General features: G+C 36.9%; 1 protein-coding gene across 7 annotated transcripts in view; it reads left to right on the forward strand.

Annotated features, from left to right (window-relative positions):
• Positions 1–18,229, forward strand: part of atp2b4 (ATPase plasma membrane Ca2+ transporting 4) — a 94,055-nt gene extending 75,826 nt beyond the window's left edge. For 4 of the 7 annotated variants that reach the window (XM_065241381.2, XM_065241385.1, XM_065241382.2 and 1 more), the window contains 3 exons: positions 350–457; positions 3,706–3,888; positions 14,819–18,229. In XM_065241381.2, coding sequence (XP_065097453.1) covers positions 350–457; positions 3,706–3,888; positions 14,819–15,058 — 531 coding nt within the window. In that variant the 3' untranslated portion in view covers positions 15,059–18,229. Of the gene's footprint in view, positions 1–349; positions 458–3,705; positions 3,889–8,347; positions 8,550–14,818 lie in introns of all 7 variants that reach the window. The other 3 variants (XM_065241384.2, XM_065241386.1, XM_065241387.1) reach the window with 2 other exon arrangements.
• Positions 18,230–19,049: the final 820 nt, after the last annotated feature.

Genomic DNA, 19,049 nt, shown 5'->3' on the forward strand with positions numbered 1-19,049 from the left:
TATATATTAAAACTTTAAATACTTAAAAGCAGAGGGATGTGTCTCTCTGTATGTGTGGCGCTCCTGTTCTTCTTTAAAAATACGTATCTGATCGGCTGTGTTTTCTGATTGATTGCCCTGCACCAAGCTCCTTTTTGCAATCAGTATGGACAGACAAATTGAACTGCTTGAATCATATCGCATCACGTCTAGTTAGGACATAGTGTTAGCTACTCTAACAACTACACTAACATAAAGAGTAGATTTAGATCACCATAAAACTCTAACTTTAATTTCATATTTTTAATAATTTGATTATGTTGATATTGTTTGACATATATAAATACTAATGTTATATACCTTGTTACAGATCATTATTGTGCAGTTTGGTGGGAAGCCATTCTCCTGCACGGCCCTCACTATTGATCAGTGGCTCTGGTGTGTCTTCATTGGGGTTGGTGAGCTGCTCTGGGGACAGGTAAGGCAAACTCTTACATTATGTCCTTGTTTGACACTAATCAATACTACAAGTTGTGCTCAAAGGTTTTCCCATGAGTGAATGTTCTTCATGCAAAGTCTGTAGGGTGTTTAGCATTTCAATAAATGTAAAATGATCATGGTAATGTAAAATTATATGACATACATAATGTAAATCTTTGAGCAGAACGATTTGTGTAAATTACATTTTTTTGTGTGTTGTAAATTATATGTAAATGTCTATTTTGTCAAACAGCTCCATCAAGGTAGTTCAAAATAAAATGAAAAGATAAAAAATACATATTCTTTAAAAATATATTAGGGCTGTAACGATTAATTGTGCGAATGCGCATTTTCTCAATGAATGAATTTTAAATATATTATGGTGAAATCCCGGCACATCCCAAAGCCAGGGGGCGCTCACGTGCAGAAACTCCCTTTGTGCCACAGAAGTAGTAGCATTACAAACGCTATTCCAGGAAATGTATATACGGATATTTATATTACCATTCTTCAAATTGTTTTGTGTGTTTTCATGATAATAAAGATTATTTTGAATGTTTTTATTTAGTGAGTGTTGCTTTTTTAAATGCACGTTATAAACGACTTCGACTCATAATGATTTTAGATTCATAAGGACTTCGTACTTACCAAAACACCGTAGTACACATACAAGCTGTGCATAAAACACAGAATTGATTCTAAATCGATTTCAAAAATTTTAATGGGACACACGATTAATCGTTTCAGCCCTACAATATATATATATATATATATATATATATATATATATATATATATATATATATATATATATATATATATATATATATATATATATATATATATATATATATATATATATATTCTTTATTATCATGATATATATATATATATATATCTTGCAGTAAATGTAAAGAGCATGTAAACCTACGAGTACAAATGTAACCGTCTCCCTAGCCCAAATTCAGTGAAGCCCACAAGTGATGTCACGTCCGTGAACGAATCGTTCTTTTTGAATGAATCTTTTAGGTGAACGAATCGTTCTCGTTCACATAATCAACTGATTTTATATTTCACGTTTCACTAAAATTCCTCCCCCCATAGCAGAGATGCACTATTAGCAGCACATGTGCAGATTAGTGAACCGGTTAGCTCTGTGAACTGTTTCAGCCTATCAAAGAGTGATTAAACCTGGAGCCAATAGCTTTGGTTAAAGTTTTGGTCATTGGAACATTCTTTTATTTATTAATTTATCTATTAAAAGGTAATACAGTACAATCGTTGACTTTAGACCGAGGGGCAACCTTCTGATCTCTCTGGTGAAAGCACTACGGAAGTGACTTAAACTGCAATTCATCGACTGGCCGCTAGAGGCCGACTCCAAAAGGGAGTCAATTCCCATAGACCCCCATGTTAAACAGCAGGAAATAATATGTTTACAGCCTGGTACAAAAAGTGTTTTTGGTCTGTATAGCTAAGTTTTCCCTTCATGACAACTGTGAGGGCGGTGAATTTTTTTTAATTATTCATTTACATTATATTAAGCCTTAAAGTTCTGCATAATTAAGGGCATGGCCACTTGAGTGACAGGTGAACTGCCATTGCTGTCACTCGGGTGTGCCTCATAAGTCTTGAAAAGTGAAGCCTCTGGCTCTTTGATCGCCCCCTGGTGGCTGGCTGCAGTACAAGTCATAACCCATTGATGCTATAGAAACGGGGCGTGTTGTTAAGATTGGCGTGGTTGTATTGGTCGCGCGAGCGTTTGGGCGGAAGTTTGATACCGCGGCTCCGCCTCTGTCTCCACGGACGATTCCTTCTGCGCATGCGTTGGCTCCAAACTGACGTTTTTACGTAACATGGCGGCGACGGTGGTCGGACATTTTTGGCTTCAATTCATTACAATGGAGAGAGGCGACGTCGCGTCGTCCATCTTTTTTTACAGTCAATGCTGTCACTACAGTGGAGCTAGGTGGGCGTGGTTACAGCAACCAGTCACCTCAGCATCCCTCACGTCCCGCCTCATTACCCGTTTTCGGTTATCCGCGAGTGATCCGTTGTGACTCGCAGCCAAGATGACGACGGCAGGCACCGCCTACTTTAGGTTCAAAAAGCTCTTCACAAACCTATGGGTGACGCCATGTTTTTTACAGTCTATGCTTCAGACGTAACACACAAGACACTCATTTTGCAAATATATGTAATTTGAAGAAATGGTTACTGAAAGAATCATTTTGATGAACCAACTGAAAACGAACAAATCTCTTGAAAGAATCAAAATGTCCATCACTAAAGCCCACTAATGTTTTGGACAAAAGAAAAGCCACAAAAACACATTTACAGATGACAACGTGTGAGAGAGAGAGAGAGAGATGCACAGGCTTCTCAGTGGTGAAATAATACAAACATCATGGCGGAATGCACACGCGTGGGTGATGTAGAACATCTTTAGTTCCCTCTTTAATCCCACCAGGAGGGCAGAGGAGGGGGAGGTGAAGCAATGTGTGATTTCAAACCTGTGGGAGGGAGAGAGAGAGAGGGAGGCAGGCAGAGACAGCAAGTTGCCGCACAGTGCCAGAAAACGGCTGCCATCACCTCAAAGTTCAGTTTATAAAGAACTGGATGGAGAGTTCAGCACAAGCAGGTCCTCAACCCACGTGTATCTAAATACTTGCAGTAATTGTAAAAACTGTGTAGGTAACGCACCACCACAACCTTACAAACATGCATAAACATGCAAGACTGATGCATCATGGTAGGTCATCGAGAGAGCTGCAAGTTACCAAGTGGTGGGTAAAGCTGTCTTCCGGCAGTTGCGTCACGCATAAGCCACTTCCTACCGGCTTATCATCTGGTGTTTGTGTGTGCCTTATTTGCTCGTGTGTGCACATGTGGCCAGCTGTTTGGATCTTAAATATGAGGATGAACAGCAGTCTATCGTTTAAGTATGGAATTGTTTTGTTGCGGTCTTGTTTTTATTTTAGGATCAAGGATCATAAAGGATCACTTTATTCTATAAAACCTATGTAGTTTAAAAACAATATTGAAAAACGTCTGTCCAACAATTTGAATGTTCTGAAATGTCAAGGTCAAACGGAAAAAATATCATCACATCATTCAATGAACCCTAGGTGGTCTTTATGGTTGATTTTAAAGTTTGTTTTTCCATACATAATCCCAACCATCAAGCAAATAACTGTTTGATGAGCTTCGACTGCTTTCATTCAACTCAATTTATTTCTCTTTTAGTTCATCTCTGCCGTCCCCACGCATCGCCTCAAGTTCCTGAAAGAGGCCGGTCGTGGCATAACGAAAGAGGAGATCCGAGAGGAGGTGATGACTGAGGGTGATGATGTTGTCGACCATGCCGAGATGGAGATGCGTAGAGGACAGATTTTGTGGTTCAGAGGCCTCAACCGCATCCAGACTCAAGTAAGCTTTTCTTTGCTTTCTAATTTATTCTGTCTCATGCGTGACTTTTACGGCAAACGTACCTGGAGAATACAGGAGTGATGACCGGCACAAAACCCTGCCACTGTATGTCCTTTCTGGAGAAGTTAAGTCTCAGCAGATCATTGTTAACTATGTTTGGTTAATTATATGATTTATGATGGCGATCTTAATATGGTTCTATTACCATGTTCCTTTTTTTTTTTTTACATTTGTGTATTTGATAGTTATATGAGGAAAGGGTCGAGTCACTGATGCATCATGGTTAATTTTCAGTTCAGATGATTCTACATTGATTCGTGAAATTTGGTAATCATAATTTTAATTAATAAGAAGTCGTCTCATTTAAAAAGCAAAGTCTGCATGAAGGGCACATCTGCAATGGGGTCATGACAAATTATATTATCAGTTTAACAACTTGAGTGAAGAGAGAAATAAATACAATAATCATAAATATTTAGGGGTGTGCTTCATTGCAATGGTTGCATTTAAATCTGTATTTTTTATTATAAGCCAAAGCTTTGATAAGGTCAAAGATTTGTGCCCCTAGGTTGTCGCCTAAAAATGTAAATGGTAGTAGTATCCACAAACATTTTGCATCATGATGAACATCCAAAGTATAAATTAAAAGTTTCCCACCTCTATGATTACATATATTTATTTGTTTATTTAAAATAATAAAGTATTTTTCCAGCTCCAAACAGCACATACCTGGATGTGAATGTCAATATTACTGAACTCTGTGGATGCCTGGTGAGTGTTTTGGAGTCCAAGTGGCACGCAAACTTTCCCATGTGTTCATTCATGGAAAACCTTTAAAGGAAAACACAACCTTTTTCAATATATTATTATTTTCTTACATCAACTTAGCTGAATTAATGCATACCTTTCTTTTTTCAATGTGTGCACTTTTAATCTCTGTACAGCACTTTTTGAATGTGTTAGCATTTAGCCTAGCCCCATTCATTCCTATGGCTCCAAAAAAAAGTTTTATTTTGTGCCACCATACTTACTTGTGTAACTACTGATGTAACAGTCTTTAAATAGGGAAAACATGGAAGTGTTTAGTGGCTTTTAAATTCAACCCTGTTTGGATCCTAAGGAATGAATGGGGGCTAGGCTAAATGCTAACACATTCATGACGCACTGCACGAAGATTAAAAGTGCATGCATTGAAAGAAGATAGATATGTATTCATTTGTCTAAGTTGAGGTAAGAAAATAAAATATTGAAAAACAGTGGTGTTCTCCTTTAATAATAGTGAACAGGGTTTGTGTTTGCTTTGGTGGCCCAGGTTGAAAGCAACACATGCTCTGGAGATAACACACCTGTAATGCCATTGGGAATGCTTGTTGTCTTACTGACAAAATGCAGAATCTTAATAATTGCCGGGATTTTTATATACGCTGTCTCGTTGAATCAAACATTTACTGTTTTTTATTGCAAGATGTGGAGGAAAGTCATGAAAAAGACCTGATGGATGGCATGTGGGAGGGGGAATCTTCTTTTAGTCACTATTTCCTGCATACATACTGTAAATGATACAATGTTGGTTACAATTACAAATAATGTGCGGGTTCATTGTACTGAATACTCTAGTAGCATGTGTACTTGTGGGTAAGAATTCTGAGAAGGCGTTTTGTGCCTATTAAGAATATACTTTAGCACCAAAACCATGTGGAAAGGGCGGTAAACCACCCACCGAAGACTGTGAATGTATTCCACAGGCACAGATCTGTCCCTCTGGATTTAATTTGTTTTCCTCTGCTTCTGAATAACAACGGCATCCACTGTACCATGATCTAGTTAGTTAGATGGGTTCGTGTTTGTTCTGTATCATGTAATATCACTTTTGGCAGTGCACAGGGTCATGGGGAATTCATGCTGCGCTGTAGCAATTTAAGGGCCGTTTTACACCCACTTTTCTCTCAGTCTTCTTCATTTTTTGTTACAGAACTCATCATGTAATTTGGCTGTTCCGATTCAATATAATGTAGCAGAGTTACGTTTTTTCTCAACAGTGCTGTGAAACACCAAATTATGGCCTATATAGAGTCCCTGACAAAATTATTGTTAAATAAATATTTCAACTTGTATCAAAAGACTCGATCAATTTGGCTATCCGTTTATCTTATAACACCTCAAATTCGTACACAAGATAACTATAAAAAGAGCAGTGCAGTCTTAAAGGGATAGTTTGCAGAAAATGAAAGTTGTTACAAACGTGTATACATTTCTATGTTCTGCTGAACATAAAGGAAAATGTTTTGAGCAATGTTTGTAACCAAATTGTTTTGGTGCACCTTTGACTTTCCAGCAATTCCATGCAAATTTCAACCTTACAATGAAAAATAACGTTTTAACCTTACTGATATCTAAACATTTTTATATGCATTAGCTTAAATACCAGTGTGAGGGGTCTTACGTTTTCAATCATTTTCCATAGGTGGATAAATGCAGCTTCACATTATTTATGTCACATCCATAACCAATGGGTCTCATTCACTAAGCACAAATTTGTGCGTGAGATGTGCGTACAGATGTTTGCACAAACAAATCGTATTTCAACAAATATTTTTGTATCTAAATTTCTTCTAAATGTATGCAAAAATTCAAGAAAACCTAAAACCACTTGTACGCAATAATCACATACACTATAATAAAATACTAGGCTATAATTATAATGTTTATAATAATGTTGATATAAAAAATTTACATTATTATATTTTTATATTATAATATATTTTGTATTATATATTATTATACATTATCTATATTATTATTGTATTTATTATATTATGCATTATTACAGCCTACTTATTTTTTCTACACATATAAAGATGACAACAAATCTGATGCTTTCCTTCCTCACTTTTTTAAATCTCTAGGAAGCGTCTGCTTGATGCCTAATGTAAACCTCATGTAAATGTAATGAGTCAATCACTTGATCTCCGGTCTGTTGTATTTTTGATATAGATGTGCGTCTTTGTCATATTAATTAAATGTCATATTTGTTAACGCATCCATAACCTCCCAAATAAAAATGCTAAGCAAAACGTAACTTTACAGATAATAAATATGATCATGGATTTCTTTTCGAGCTCTTTTGCTTCTATGACAAACTACTCTAAAATTTTCTGTGGACTAGCGCTGCTCTGTGGAAAGCCTTTATATGGAGCTGGTTTGGTTAGGCGGAAAGTTTTCATGAAGTTTAAGTGTGCGTATAAATACGAAAAACTTACACAATTATTCGTTAATTAGTTTTTTTTTATAAATCCGCACTTGAAATGCATACCTTCTTCAGTTGTTGGATATTGTTGATTCTGGTCCCTACAAAGTATGTTATCTCCAAAAACCTGTCCTTTTGTGTCACAAAAAAGGTCCCACGAATGTAGAATGATATTTTTCAGATTTTTGGATTATCATCAGGAGTTTAGGAAAACGTAAACGGATGAATTAATATGTTGGCAATACATACATTGGGCTCCAAGCTGACGTTTTTACGTAACATGGCGGCGACCGTGGTCGGACATTTTTGGCTTCAATTCATTACAATGGTGGGAGGCGACGTCGCGTCGTCCTTTTTTTTACAGTCTATGGTACGCATGCTTAGTGAAAGAGACCCTGTTGACTGAAAATGTCACATCCATAATGCTGGAATTGCTTTTCCATAGTCTTTTTTTTCCTACTATGGAAGTCAATGGTGCTCCTGCTTCCTACCCGATTACAAACATCTCCATTTGTGTTCAGCAGAACAAAGAAATGTATACAGGTTTAAGAACAACATGAGGATGAGTAGATGATGACAGAATGTTCATTTTTGGATGAACTACCCCTTTAAGTCAATCCGACAGTAATGCTAAAAGAGAAGAGTGAGTTTTAATATGCATCTTCCCCATCCCTGCTAATTCTCCCCGACTATCGTCAGCCTGAAATGAAAAAGAGGCTAAACCTTTCCTCCTCCCATCCTCTCGCTCTTATTCCTGATTAAGAGTCAGCCCGCTGACCGCAAAAACACTACTCTACTAATTAGCTCCTTATCTTTCACTCTCTCCAAAGTCCCACCACCCCAATTTTAAAATCCCTGTGGATTTCTGTTTTTTTATCTGTCACGCCTGGTTAGTGGAACACAATGAAAGAAATAATTGGCACAAGTATGATTCAAACTCATCACTACTTCATAGAACTAGTTTCCTTCATGCTCGCTTCTCTTTTCACGGACACCTTTCTTCCGGCTAAAATACTTCCTATGTAAACTTATTTTTTTTTTATCTTCCTGCGACAGCCCCTCTGACTCAATACTAACAAAACCCTTTTTTGTCAGTGATGTTCTTTTGACTTTTTCCAGTAACAAATGTATCTGCTCTAACCACTTCTATTGGCTCTTGGTCTTTGTCCTTTTCTCTCTGTCTTTCTCTTTTCCTCCTCATCTCCTTTGCAGATGGATGTGGTTTATACATTCCAGACAGGCCAAACGGCAGTGCCCGGGGCCCTGCGTCGCCAGCCCTCTGTGGTCAGCCAACAAAACGACGCAAAAACTGTTTCTAGCCCCACCCATGTAGGGATTTCCTCTTCCTCCCTGTCTGCCAACTCTGCAGCGGCCGCTGGGCCGCCCGCCCCTGCTTCCTCTTCTTCTACAGGCAGTGAGTGCCACATAACTGCATGATGGCCATGTTCAATGGTGTAGTGCTGAATGCTTTCATAACATGAATGCTTTCATAATCTGGCAGTTACCCTACAGTAACCCAATAACCACCCTGCCCTGCCTTGTGCTTGTTTTCCCCATTCATTCTTGTAGTCCATCTAGCCCTCTCTCTCTTTACAATCTCTGCATTTAAGTCAAACTACTCCTCCCCCACATTCAATTTGCATTTCTGCCAATGTATGAACCAGTGCATTGCGTGTGATTTGAATATGGACAGGCTTGCTAATGTCTGCATGCGTCAAACTATGAGAGATGCCACAGGCAAAAATGGTTTATCGGGGTCACCAAAAATCAAGGTTATTCATTTATAATGTTGCAAAATTTGTTCACGGCTCAATGACAAATATAAATTACAGAGTGTTTTATGAAGTTATTAATTGCCAATAATCAATAAAAGTTTATTTAGATATTAATTCAAATACACTTGCTGAAAAGCAGTAAAAATTGCTTTGTAATTTTAAACAAATTAGTGTTTGCGGGAACACTAGCATCCCCCAGTTGCTCGCATTTATTATAGAACTGTCAGCAAGACATATCTGTTACACATTTACATGTTTTCTTAGTTTTTTAACTCTTTCCCCACCATTGATGAGCTATTTTGTCAATTAAGAGAAACATTTGCGTAAAAAAACTAGGCCTGTCAAAAGATTCATCGTGATTAATCACATACAAAATAAAAGTAAAAGAAAAGAAAAATTTTATTTAGTTTTTTTTTTATTTATATTTATGATATTGATATTGATTATGATATTTTATGATCAAAATATATATAAATATACATGTAAATTACAAACATTAATGTGTGTTTATATATATATATATATATATATATATATATATATATATATATATATATATATATATATATAATTACACACAGTGCACACACATAAATTATGCAAAAAACTTTTATTTTGTATGCGATTAATCACGATTAATCTCTTGACAGCCCTATGAAAACGTGTTTCCTGATTAATTTTTTATGTTAATCTGCAATACTTCGATTATCCACTAGATGGCACTTACCCAATTTATGAAAAAACTGAAGCCAAAACTGTATTTACTAATTTAAAACTCTGTGTATGTTTTGATAATCATTCTGATCTCTAACAAAATTCCTTCAAAAAAAGCAATTATTATTTAAATTATTATAAAAAAAATTAAGAAAAATACCCATATTTAAGAGTTTATAAGCAGAGAAAAAAGATAGGATGAAATGTTTTTTTCCCCGTTTTGTTTGTTGGTTTGTTTATTGTTTGTTTGAAAGCAGAGGATCTGTTCTTTCATTTGATATATTTGTATGTTTATATTTTTTAAAAGAACATTTTCCTGGAAAGCATTTTGTGAAAATCATTGCGGGCTACTTTTCAAAAATGGCTGGCGGGGAATGACTTCAAGGCCAAACTGAGAGACAATTCAGAATATGTTTTATAAAGGCACGAATGGGCAAAACAGTATTATGTACAACTTCAAATACAAGGCTTTGATGCAAGGTAACCTTTATAATCATAAGAAAAAGGGAGACATTTATAAATCTGTGTAGGGTGTATAATAATGTCCTGCACCCTTCATAGTGCTATTCACTTCTTCATTAATACATAAGGTCATAGTCATGCAAACTTTGTTGCCTTTCCTAGCTCGCTAAACTTTTTCAAACAATCTTTCCTTGTGTCTTTGTGTTTCTGTCTCATTGGCAGCCACACCTCAGTTTTTCACCTGATACTCTGAGCTCTTTCATTGTCTTCTCTGACAAATCTTATTCGCTACCTCTTTCTCTTCATTGAAATTCAAACAGGAAACAGGAGGCATCTTTATTTAGCTTACCATACATCAGTAGCATCACGCATTTCTCTGTTTGTTTGTTTGTGTTTGTGTGTGTGTGTCTGTCTGTCTGTTGCGAGTGCAACCGTAGGGTCAGATGGTTAATTTATTTAATAGAGATACATGCAAGAAAAATCATTAAGTTCAATCCTATAAATTAGCTATGTTAAGATGGGCAGAGTTAGTCCAACTGTTTTGTCACATAGTGAATTACAAATGGCTGGGTGTGGGTGCACAAATAACTTCAGACGACTGTTCCTGTAGTTTTACTGGAATTTAGTCACCAAGCAGACATTATTTTTACACATAGCTTTTTTCTTTCCTCTGTGATCTGCTATATATTAGTTCATCTGTGCTATTTTAAACTAAAGCAGATATATTTAGAGAAGAGCAAAATGGCACTTTCTTTGATCTCTGTGATCACAAACATAGTCAAGCTCTCCAACATTATTTCACGTGCAGTTTTATCGTGAGCATCGCAATGCAAAGAATGACTTTCTTACTAAGTATTTTTGTCTTGTTTTCAGTAAAAATATAAAAAAAAAATTAAATTAAGATGTATTTTCTTGATGAGAAAAATGACCTAGGAAAATAAGTCTAGTTTTTAGAGAAAAAATATATATAAATTTAAGCAAATTAGTGCTTAAAACTAGCAAAAAAAATCTGCCAATGGATTTAAAAAAATGTTTTTATTTTTTGCTTGTTTTAAGCACAAATTTGCTTAAATTTATATATATATTTTTCTCTAAAAACTAGACTTATTTTCCTAGATCATTTTGCTCATCAAAATAATACATCTTAATTTAAGAATTTTTAAGATATATTTCCTGAAAACAAGACAAAAATACTTGGTAAGAAAGTCATTTTTTGCAGTGCGTATGTGTTTCAAGAAGGAAATTTGCAATAAAATCGTGACAGCTGCATTGTACAAGAATGGAAACCGGAGAAGTAAACAGGAACTAAACACAGCGGAAATGTTTTGATGCACATAATATGCATTTAACATTCTCCTTGTATTCCTGGGAGTTTGTTGCTCCCAGAAACACTTTCACTTTAATGTTTGGATTCCTCTTAGTGAAAGTCAAAAACTGATCATGTGCTTTTCACAAAATTCAGGTCGACTTTAAACTAAATGACACCCTCTGGCAGGTAACTTGACTGCTTGGTGCTGGATGGGGATCTGTCCTCTGCATGTACTGAAGCCTGTCAGAAATCATTCTGGTGTATTTACCCACAAGACTATCTGACAAATTCTCCTGTTGGCATTCTTGTCTCTGATGCGGCATGCCTTCACAGCATCTCCAGAGTTTGTCTTCCTCCTCCTGTCTGCTTAATAAAACAGAGATGCTATCTGGCTGATGCAAAGTTTGAGTCTTGCATACTAAGTGTTTGGATTTTAAACTATCATGTCTGTTAGTGAACAGCAGTTTTACTTAATCACAACAGCAACAGCCTTTTTCTTGCTTGCTTTCTCAAAGTATTATTCAATACCTTTTGATTGCACTCCATGGCTAGAACCAGGGCTTGACATTAACTTTTTTAAGTGGCTAGTGTTTTTCCAAAGTTACTAGCCACTTAGCATTTTCACATGCCACAGTTTTTAGATATGAGCTATGATTTTTTTCTCCATTCTTGCACAGAAAGTATGCACACACTTAAAATGTCTAAAAAATGTCAACTTTGGTTGAAACGCTCAGCTTGTCAATGTAATTTTTCACTCAGCTGCCCAATCACAGTGGAGGAGGGGTGGGACAAATATCACAACAACCAACCACTGATGCGGTACAACAACTGATAAACAAAGCAGAATTATTATAGCAATCACAGCGCTTAGTTGAAAAACACTGGCAAGCACCCACCCGTTTACCTGGCATTTTTAAAGCTTTGGTGTAAACGCCACCTTAAAGGATTAGTCGATTTTCTTAAAAAGAAATCCAAATAATTTACCCACCACCATGTCATCCAAAATGTTGATGTCTTTCTTTGTTCAGTCGAGAAAAAATTATGTTTTTTGAGGAAAACATTCCAGGATTTTTCAAATTTTTCTTGACTTTTTCCAGACACAAATTCACGGACCGGCATTTCATTTTTTCAGGGGGCACAAATGAGATCAACCTCACTGCAATTCATAATATCATTAATTATGATAATGGACAAAAACGAGGAAGAACTGACATACGCAACACAACGGAGGAGTCGTAAAGATTGGACCTAACCTACTGAAGCAGTCTAAAAACACGTTGCAGGGTTCTACATCAACACTTGTCCGCTTATCAGGGACAAGTAACGTTAGATTAAAACGCAAATAACAATCACCAAAACACGATCATGATTCTGCCTCCTTTAGTCTCAATGGCAACCGAAAGTGCATAATGTAATAACGCTAAGTTAAACAAATAAGCGCAGCAAACACAAAGTGAGCTAACAGTGGGTTAAACATACTGCGGTAAAAATGTGGAGTTTTTTATAACATGATACAGTTAAGCAGCATCACATCACGGTTGAAAATTTACAGATTTTATATGACAGTTCACTAAACAAGTAATTAATATTTAATCACTTACATTTTAGATGCAATGTTGACTGTTTTTGTTGTTTCAGCAGCGAAAATAGTTCAAAGATAACAGCAGAACCATAACGTGTCAGTCTTACTGCAAACAACTAAACAACACTTAAACAACTAAACATTTCCGCACTCACTATCGACAAACCAATCAAATACCTTTAAAAAATGTATATTTTTAAATCAGACCAAACACATTTTTATTTTTATTTAGGAGTTTTTTTTTCCCCTTGCATCATTTAAAAATGGCTGTGACCCTGCGCGCAATTTAATACAGTAAGCTGCGCAAGCACATGGGTCATGTGACACAGAGGTGGAGTATTGTTTTTATTTTGTGTATTTAAAAGATATTTTTTACTGTGCTTTTATTCAAGTGTGTTGTAGTAATTATAGTTTTTATAATAAAATTGAATAAATTATTTTAGTAACATTTTTTTGAAATCTTTCTGGCGACCCAGTTTTTAATTTCCGCGACCCACCAGAGAATCGCGACCCAGGGTTTGAAAAGCACTGCTCTAAACGATCCCAAACGAGGCATAAGGGTCTTATCTAGTGAAACGATTGTCATTTTTGGCAATAAAAATATGCACTTTTAAACCACAACTTCTTGTCTTCCTCCGGTCCTGTGACGCGCCAGCGCGACCTCACGTAATTGCGTAATGACGTAAAAAGGTCATGTGTTACATATATGAAACGCACATTTGTGGACCATTTTAAACAATAAACTGACACAAAGACATTCATTAGTATCATTCCACATACAACAACGTCGGAATGGTCTTTTTTCTCCACACTTGTAAACAGTAGTTTCAAATACGTCATCCGTGACCTCTTGATGTGATGACGTATTACGTGGTCGCGCTGGCACGTCACAGGACTGGAGGAAGACGAGAAGTTGTGGTTAAAAAGTGCATTTTTTTTTCTTGCCAAAAATGAAAATCGTTTCACTAGATAAGACCCTTATGCCTTGTTTGAGATCATTTAGAGTCATTTATAACTGCAATTTTAAACTGCATTAAAACTGTTAAGTGTTGGGGTCCATTAAAGTCCATTAAAATGAGAAAAATCCTGGAATGTTTTCCTCAAAAAACATAATTTCTTCTCGACTGAACAAAGAAAGACATCAACATTTTGGATGACATGGTGGTGAGTAAATTATTTCGATTTTTTAAAGAAAATTGACTATTCCTTTAATGTCAAGCCCTGATCAAAACCCTAATTCTAGTTGAAATGAGTGATATTAGCAAAAACTTATTTTGTAATATGTATACAAAAAATTATCTACTTTTTGGATGAGTATTTTAAAGAATTTTAAACCTCTGTAAAATAATGAAATGTCCTTGACATTTCTTGTGCTAGAAATTAAAATCATATCTCTGTCGCGTCCTAAATGGCTTTAAGAGCCCGCATGGCCTGCATGTCCCTCTTGTGATTTGATTTTGTGGTCTTTTTTTAAATCACTTGAAGCTTGTGAATTGATATTGATATGCTTGTGTTTTTTCCACTTGTGAAGTGTATGTTTTTTTTTGCTGTGCGTGATCATATTCCTCATTCACTTCCAAATAGATTTCAGAAAATGAATCATGGTGTTTTCATACAGTTTCATAGCATTTCATTGTATCATTGTTCCTCTGTTGAGCTGTTTGTGCCGTGTTGGTTTTATTTGTTTTGGTTATGTTTTGTGTTTTCGTTTTAGTGCTATTTTGGTTATGGAATGATTTCCGTTTCCATTCCCCCCAGAACAATGCATCCGTTCCTACTGCCTGCCTGAGGTGGACACCATCCCAGTACGATCCCACTAATTCCTTTCTCTCTTTTTGCAGATTAAGGTGGTGAATGCATTCCGTAGCTCCCTGTACGAGGGCCTAGAGAAGCCAGAATCCAGAAGCTCCATCCATAACTTCATGTCCCATCCTGAGTTTGTACCCCTGTCTGAGGAGCAAGCCCACGTCCCAACGATAGAAGAGGGCTGTGTAGAGATCGAGTTCCCCTCCTCTTCCCGAAACGGAGGTGGCGGCGAGCCCCCAGATCACTCTCTCCACAGCCGGGAATGTTCCGTCTGACCCTCACACTACCCTCCGTTGTCCAGTGTCATTGCCCCGAAATGTTTGTTTTTTACCTGCGTACCGGACGCCACCACTCATCCGATGAACCTGCGGGGAGCCCTGCCGATGCGCATCTGAGAGACAGCACCTAGAGCAGCGAACGGGGCGACCGTGATCCTCCTCAAGCATCCTCCGTACCCACATCCCACACCCCTCTGCCCCCTCGACTTGCACTGTGTCGCCAGAAGCAGCAGCAGCAGCGCTCTGTAAGTACATGCGGCTGTGCTGCAGCCCATGTGACGCATGGCCTAACTCACACACTAGAGGGAGACGCTGCGGCAGACGCCCTCTCTCAGCCTGTCACTGGCATTTTTATCTCTTCTGCAGTTGTGATTTTTCTCATTTTTATATCGTCTCTGATCTCGTGTATTGCTGTAATCATGTTTGTTTGTGGCCCAGGACTCTCATTTACATTTGGTTTCAGTTTTGGTTTTCACCGATCCAGCCGATTGTGTTCATGCACCTGTTTGGATGCATGATTTTAGATTTCTTGTTTTTGTTTTGTTTTAAGGTGGATTCAGAGTCATGGTGAAGCTATCATGTTACACTTTTTTATGTTATGTTCTAATGAACAGTTTTAAGTAGTTCAGACACACTACATTCTTATCTCAGTAAAACATGCCGATAGGCCAATTTGGGGTTTTCTGTCACTTTATATGTACAGATGTAAGGCTGCTATGGTGAACATTAGCAGAATTAAGACTCTAAAGCTTATTCAATGAGTTAAGAATACCTGATTGGCTCTTAAAGGGGCAGGGAGGGTAATCCTACATCATCTCATCAAATCACACCCAACGGGCATCTCTAGTCTCTTGTTAGATATTTTAATGCTTATCTGCCTCAAAACAAATGCCCTGGCTAATTGACCAAGTACTTTATCAAAGGTACAGCACATCACCGTAGTGTGCATGTATCTATCTGTAGGTTCATCTGTGTCTGATTGTATGGGAATGGGAATTGTTATGCTTATCTACTAATAAATAAAATGTTCCTTTCTATCTCTTTTAGAGTAAAAAATAGAAGTGATTCTAATGTATGTGCGTACTTTCAAACTAAACCTATTCAGTCTTTTCACCTCTTGATTGGCTCTGCAGTTAGGTGTCCTGTTTGTTATCTGACATCACCCACAGCTTCAAGGGGTTAATCAGTTTTTTAGATAGCACTGGTGAACCCCAAAATCCCACCATCTGTCTGCACGTGTACATTTAAGGCCCGTAGTAAGCATGCTTTTGCTATTAGGATTTAAGGCCGCAAAAAAACACATACACACACACACACACAATAACCTCTGTTGGACCCTGACAGCTCTCTGTTCGGCCCGACCGGGCGGTTCTGTAAGAGCGTAGCCTCAACGAACATGTGCTTTTCATTAGGTGAATCATACTACTGCCATAGTCCGACCTTTCGCTCGTACCAGTCTGGGTTAAATAGATTCAAGTTCCACCTTTTCTACTTGCTCAGAGCCATATTTTATAGATTGTTCTTTTATATCCCATTGTTTTTGCAATTTATTTTGTATTTCCAGCTAAATTCAAAACAAACAGAGAGTCACTGCCTAAAGAAAAAAGAAAAACAACTTAGACGGACCACTTTAATGTTTACGGAATGGCTCCACAGCAGTCCGCTGATGCTGCGCTTCCCCCTACTGGCAGTTTTTGTTATTTTTCGGTATATTATTGTGGGGAAGCATGCATGGATTTCATATAAAATTCAATGTTTTGTTCCTTTTTTACAATTGTTCTGTATTTTTATATTAAGTACTTTTTAATATTTTGGAAAAATATAAATATAGGTGTATAGGCCAGAGAGTTTGGTGATTGATTGACAAATTAACAAAACATCAGTTGAGTATATATTGCAGTTATATATATATATAAATATTTATGCCACATTTGTAACCACATGAGGTGTCAGATTTGATGTCCAAGCTGAGAAGTTGTGTTTACTGTAAGTGTGAGGACCGATCAAGTTCTCATGAGGAAAGTGAGCATTTATTGGCCTTATTCATATGGCTTTTCACGCTGTCCTTACCCCAGTTTATCTTTATTATTACATCCCTTTACCTGGGTTTAAAATGAAAATAATCCAGGGTTAAGCACAGTTTGAAAAGCTTCCAAACCGAAATTTTTATGTGCTGGCTACGGTGAAGTCTTTAAAATAAATAGTTTTGCCACTTAATTAGATTCCAATAAAGTTTAACAGACTAAAGCGCAAGACTTCAAGTTAAAGTTTTCAAACTCGACTGTCTTGTATATTGTTTAGGCGGATACATCATTGTAAATTATTTTCTGTGAGTTTTTATGTAAAAACCATCAAACCATGGCAAAGAGCAGGTTATCCAAAATAATAACATGTGTTTGTCCCCACATAAAAGCATGTCTGTGTGTTGTTGAACTACGATTTATCTTTGTGCAAACTTTAAATGCTTCATTGTATGCAGCTCTGAATACAAATTAAATATGCTTGTTTTCCATGAAAGTACAAGGGATGCATTTGATCTTATGTGGAAGCAGTCGGTGGTTTCCAAATTAGAGCTTTATAAAATTTCTGCCAAAGTGTTGGTTTGTACAATCAGTTTTACTTTTCTGTTTTCGCTGTCATTGGATCAACTGTTTAACTGGACTGCATCCTTATTCTACTGTTTTCTCCATGAGGATATGAAATATGGTATATTCCCTCATTGCTTGGACATGTAATAATTACACAGAAAAAAAGAGAAACAATCCACTGTCTTAATTTTATGTTTTGTCCCTTTTAACTTTAATAGCTCTTGCGATCAGTTTTTGTTATTGCACATGTTACTCTCTCGCATTGTGTAAAGAGAGAGACTCTTGCTTCAAGGTGTTGTGCAATAACTTTGAATTTTAATGCATTACTACTCTACTGAAGTTGTCTGACAGTTCTCGTTTGTTTGGGTGGGGACAAATGATACACCACAGCTGTAAATAAAAGATTGTGTTTTAAAACTGGAATGTAACAGATTAAGTTATAACCATTTATTTTGCATATATTAAGTCAGATTTCATCTGGTGTCGAGTGAATTCAAATTTGTATGTGATTGCGAGGGGGAAAGCAGTCGGAAGAACATCTGTACGTTTCTGTAATTCATATAAAACGCAGTAATATGCACTGGTGTTATTTTTGTATAAACATAATATCATCTATGTGGCATGCATTACTTATAAACAAATTGGTGGTTCAAAGCAATATGTACAACCTGGTGCGATTGGTATTTATAGTGTCCTGTGTAGCTTAAACCATGCTGGGGAAAAACTGCATTTGGAAAAAATAGTAAATGTTCAATATGTGTGTTCAATGTGCTGCATGATTACATATGGAATGAGGCGTCCCCAAAATGTTTACTTGTTTCTAGAATGAATGTGACGAGCGTGCACACACCCTTACTTTATAAATAGACTCTGCAGAGGAAACACACACTGACTTGATGCTGTTTCAGAATGTTGTATCTATACTGAATCTAATTTCATGTCTAGACATCATGAGAAAAAGCTCTGCTCCATTAAATTTCCTAATCAGTGGGAGTGGGAATTGGGAAATGACTGCCAGAAGAGTACATGCTTGAAAATATTTTGGTCGTATTACGCCAGTTATGCTTCATTTTGTTATCACACGGCCATACGTCGTGGCTGTTGAATGAACTGCCTAACTGCAGAGTGATATAAGCTTTGATGTTCCTTCACCTTGTGTCTGGGTACCAACTTCATCCAAACAGCTCCCTCTCATCCATGCATGATCCATCAAAGACGAAAGAGGATAGTGGAAAAACAACTAGCACTTAATGCTAGTAAAGCTGAAGGAATTGCATTTTCAAGGTAGGGAACGGACCCATTTTCCTGAAATGCACTGATTCCCTTTACTTCTGTTTATTCTGTCCTCCTCATCCTCTAACTGAGGGCTTTGAATAAGAGAGAGAGCATTGTTATACTTT

The sequence above is a fragment of the Paramisgurnus dabryanus genome, chromosome 14 (genome assembly GCF_030506205.2).
Source record: "Paramisgurnus dabryanus chromosome 14, PD_genome_1.1, whole genome shotgun sequence".
NCBI classification, from domain to species: Eukaryota; Metazoa; Chordata; class Actinopteri; order Cypriniformes; family Cobitidae; genus Paramisgurnus; species Paramisgurnus dabryanus.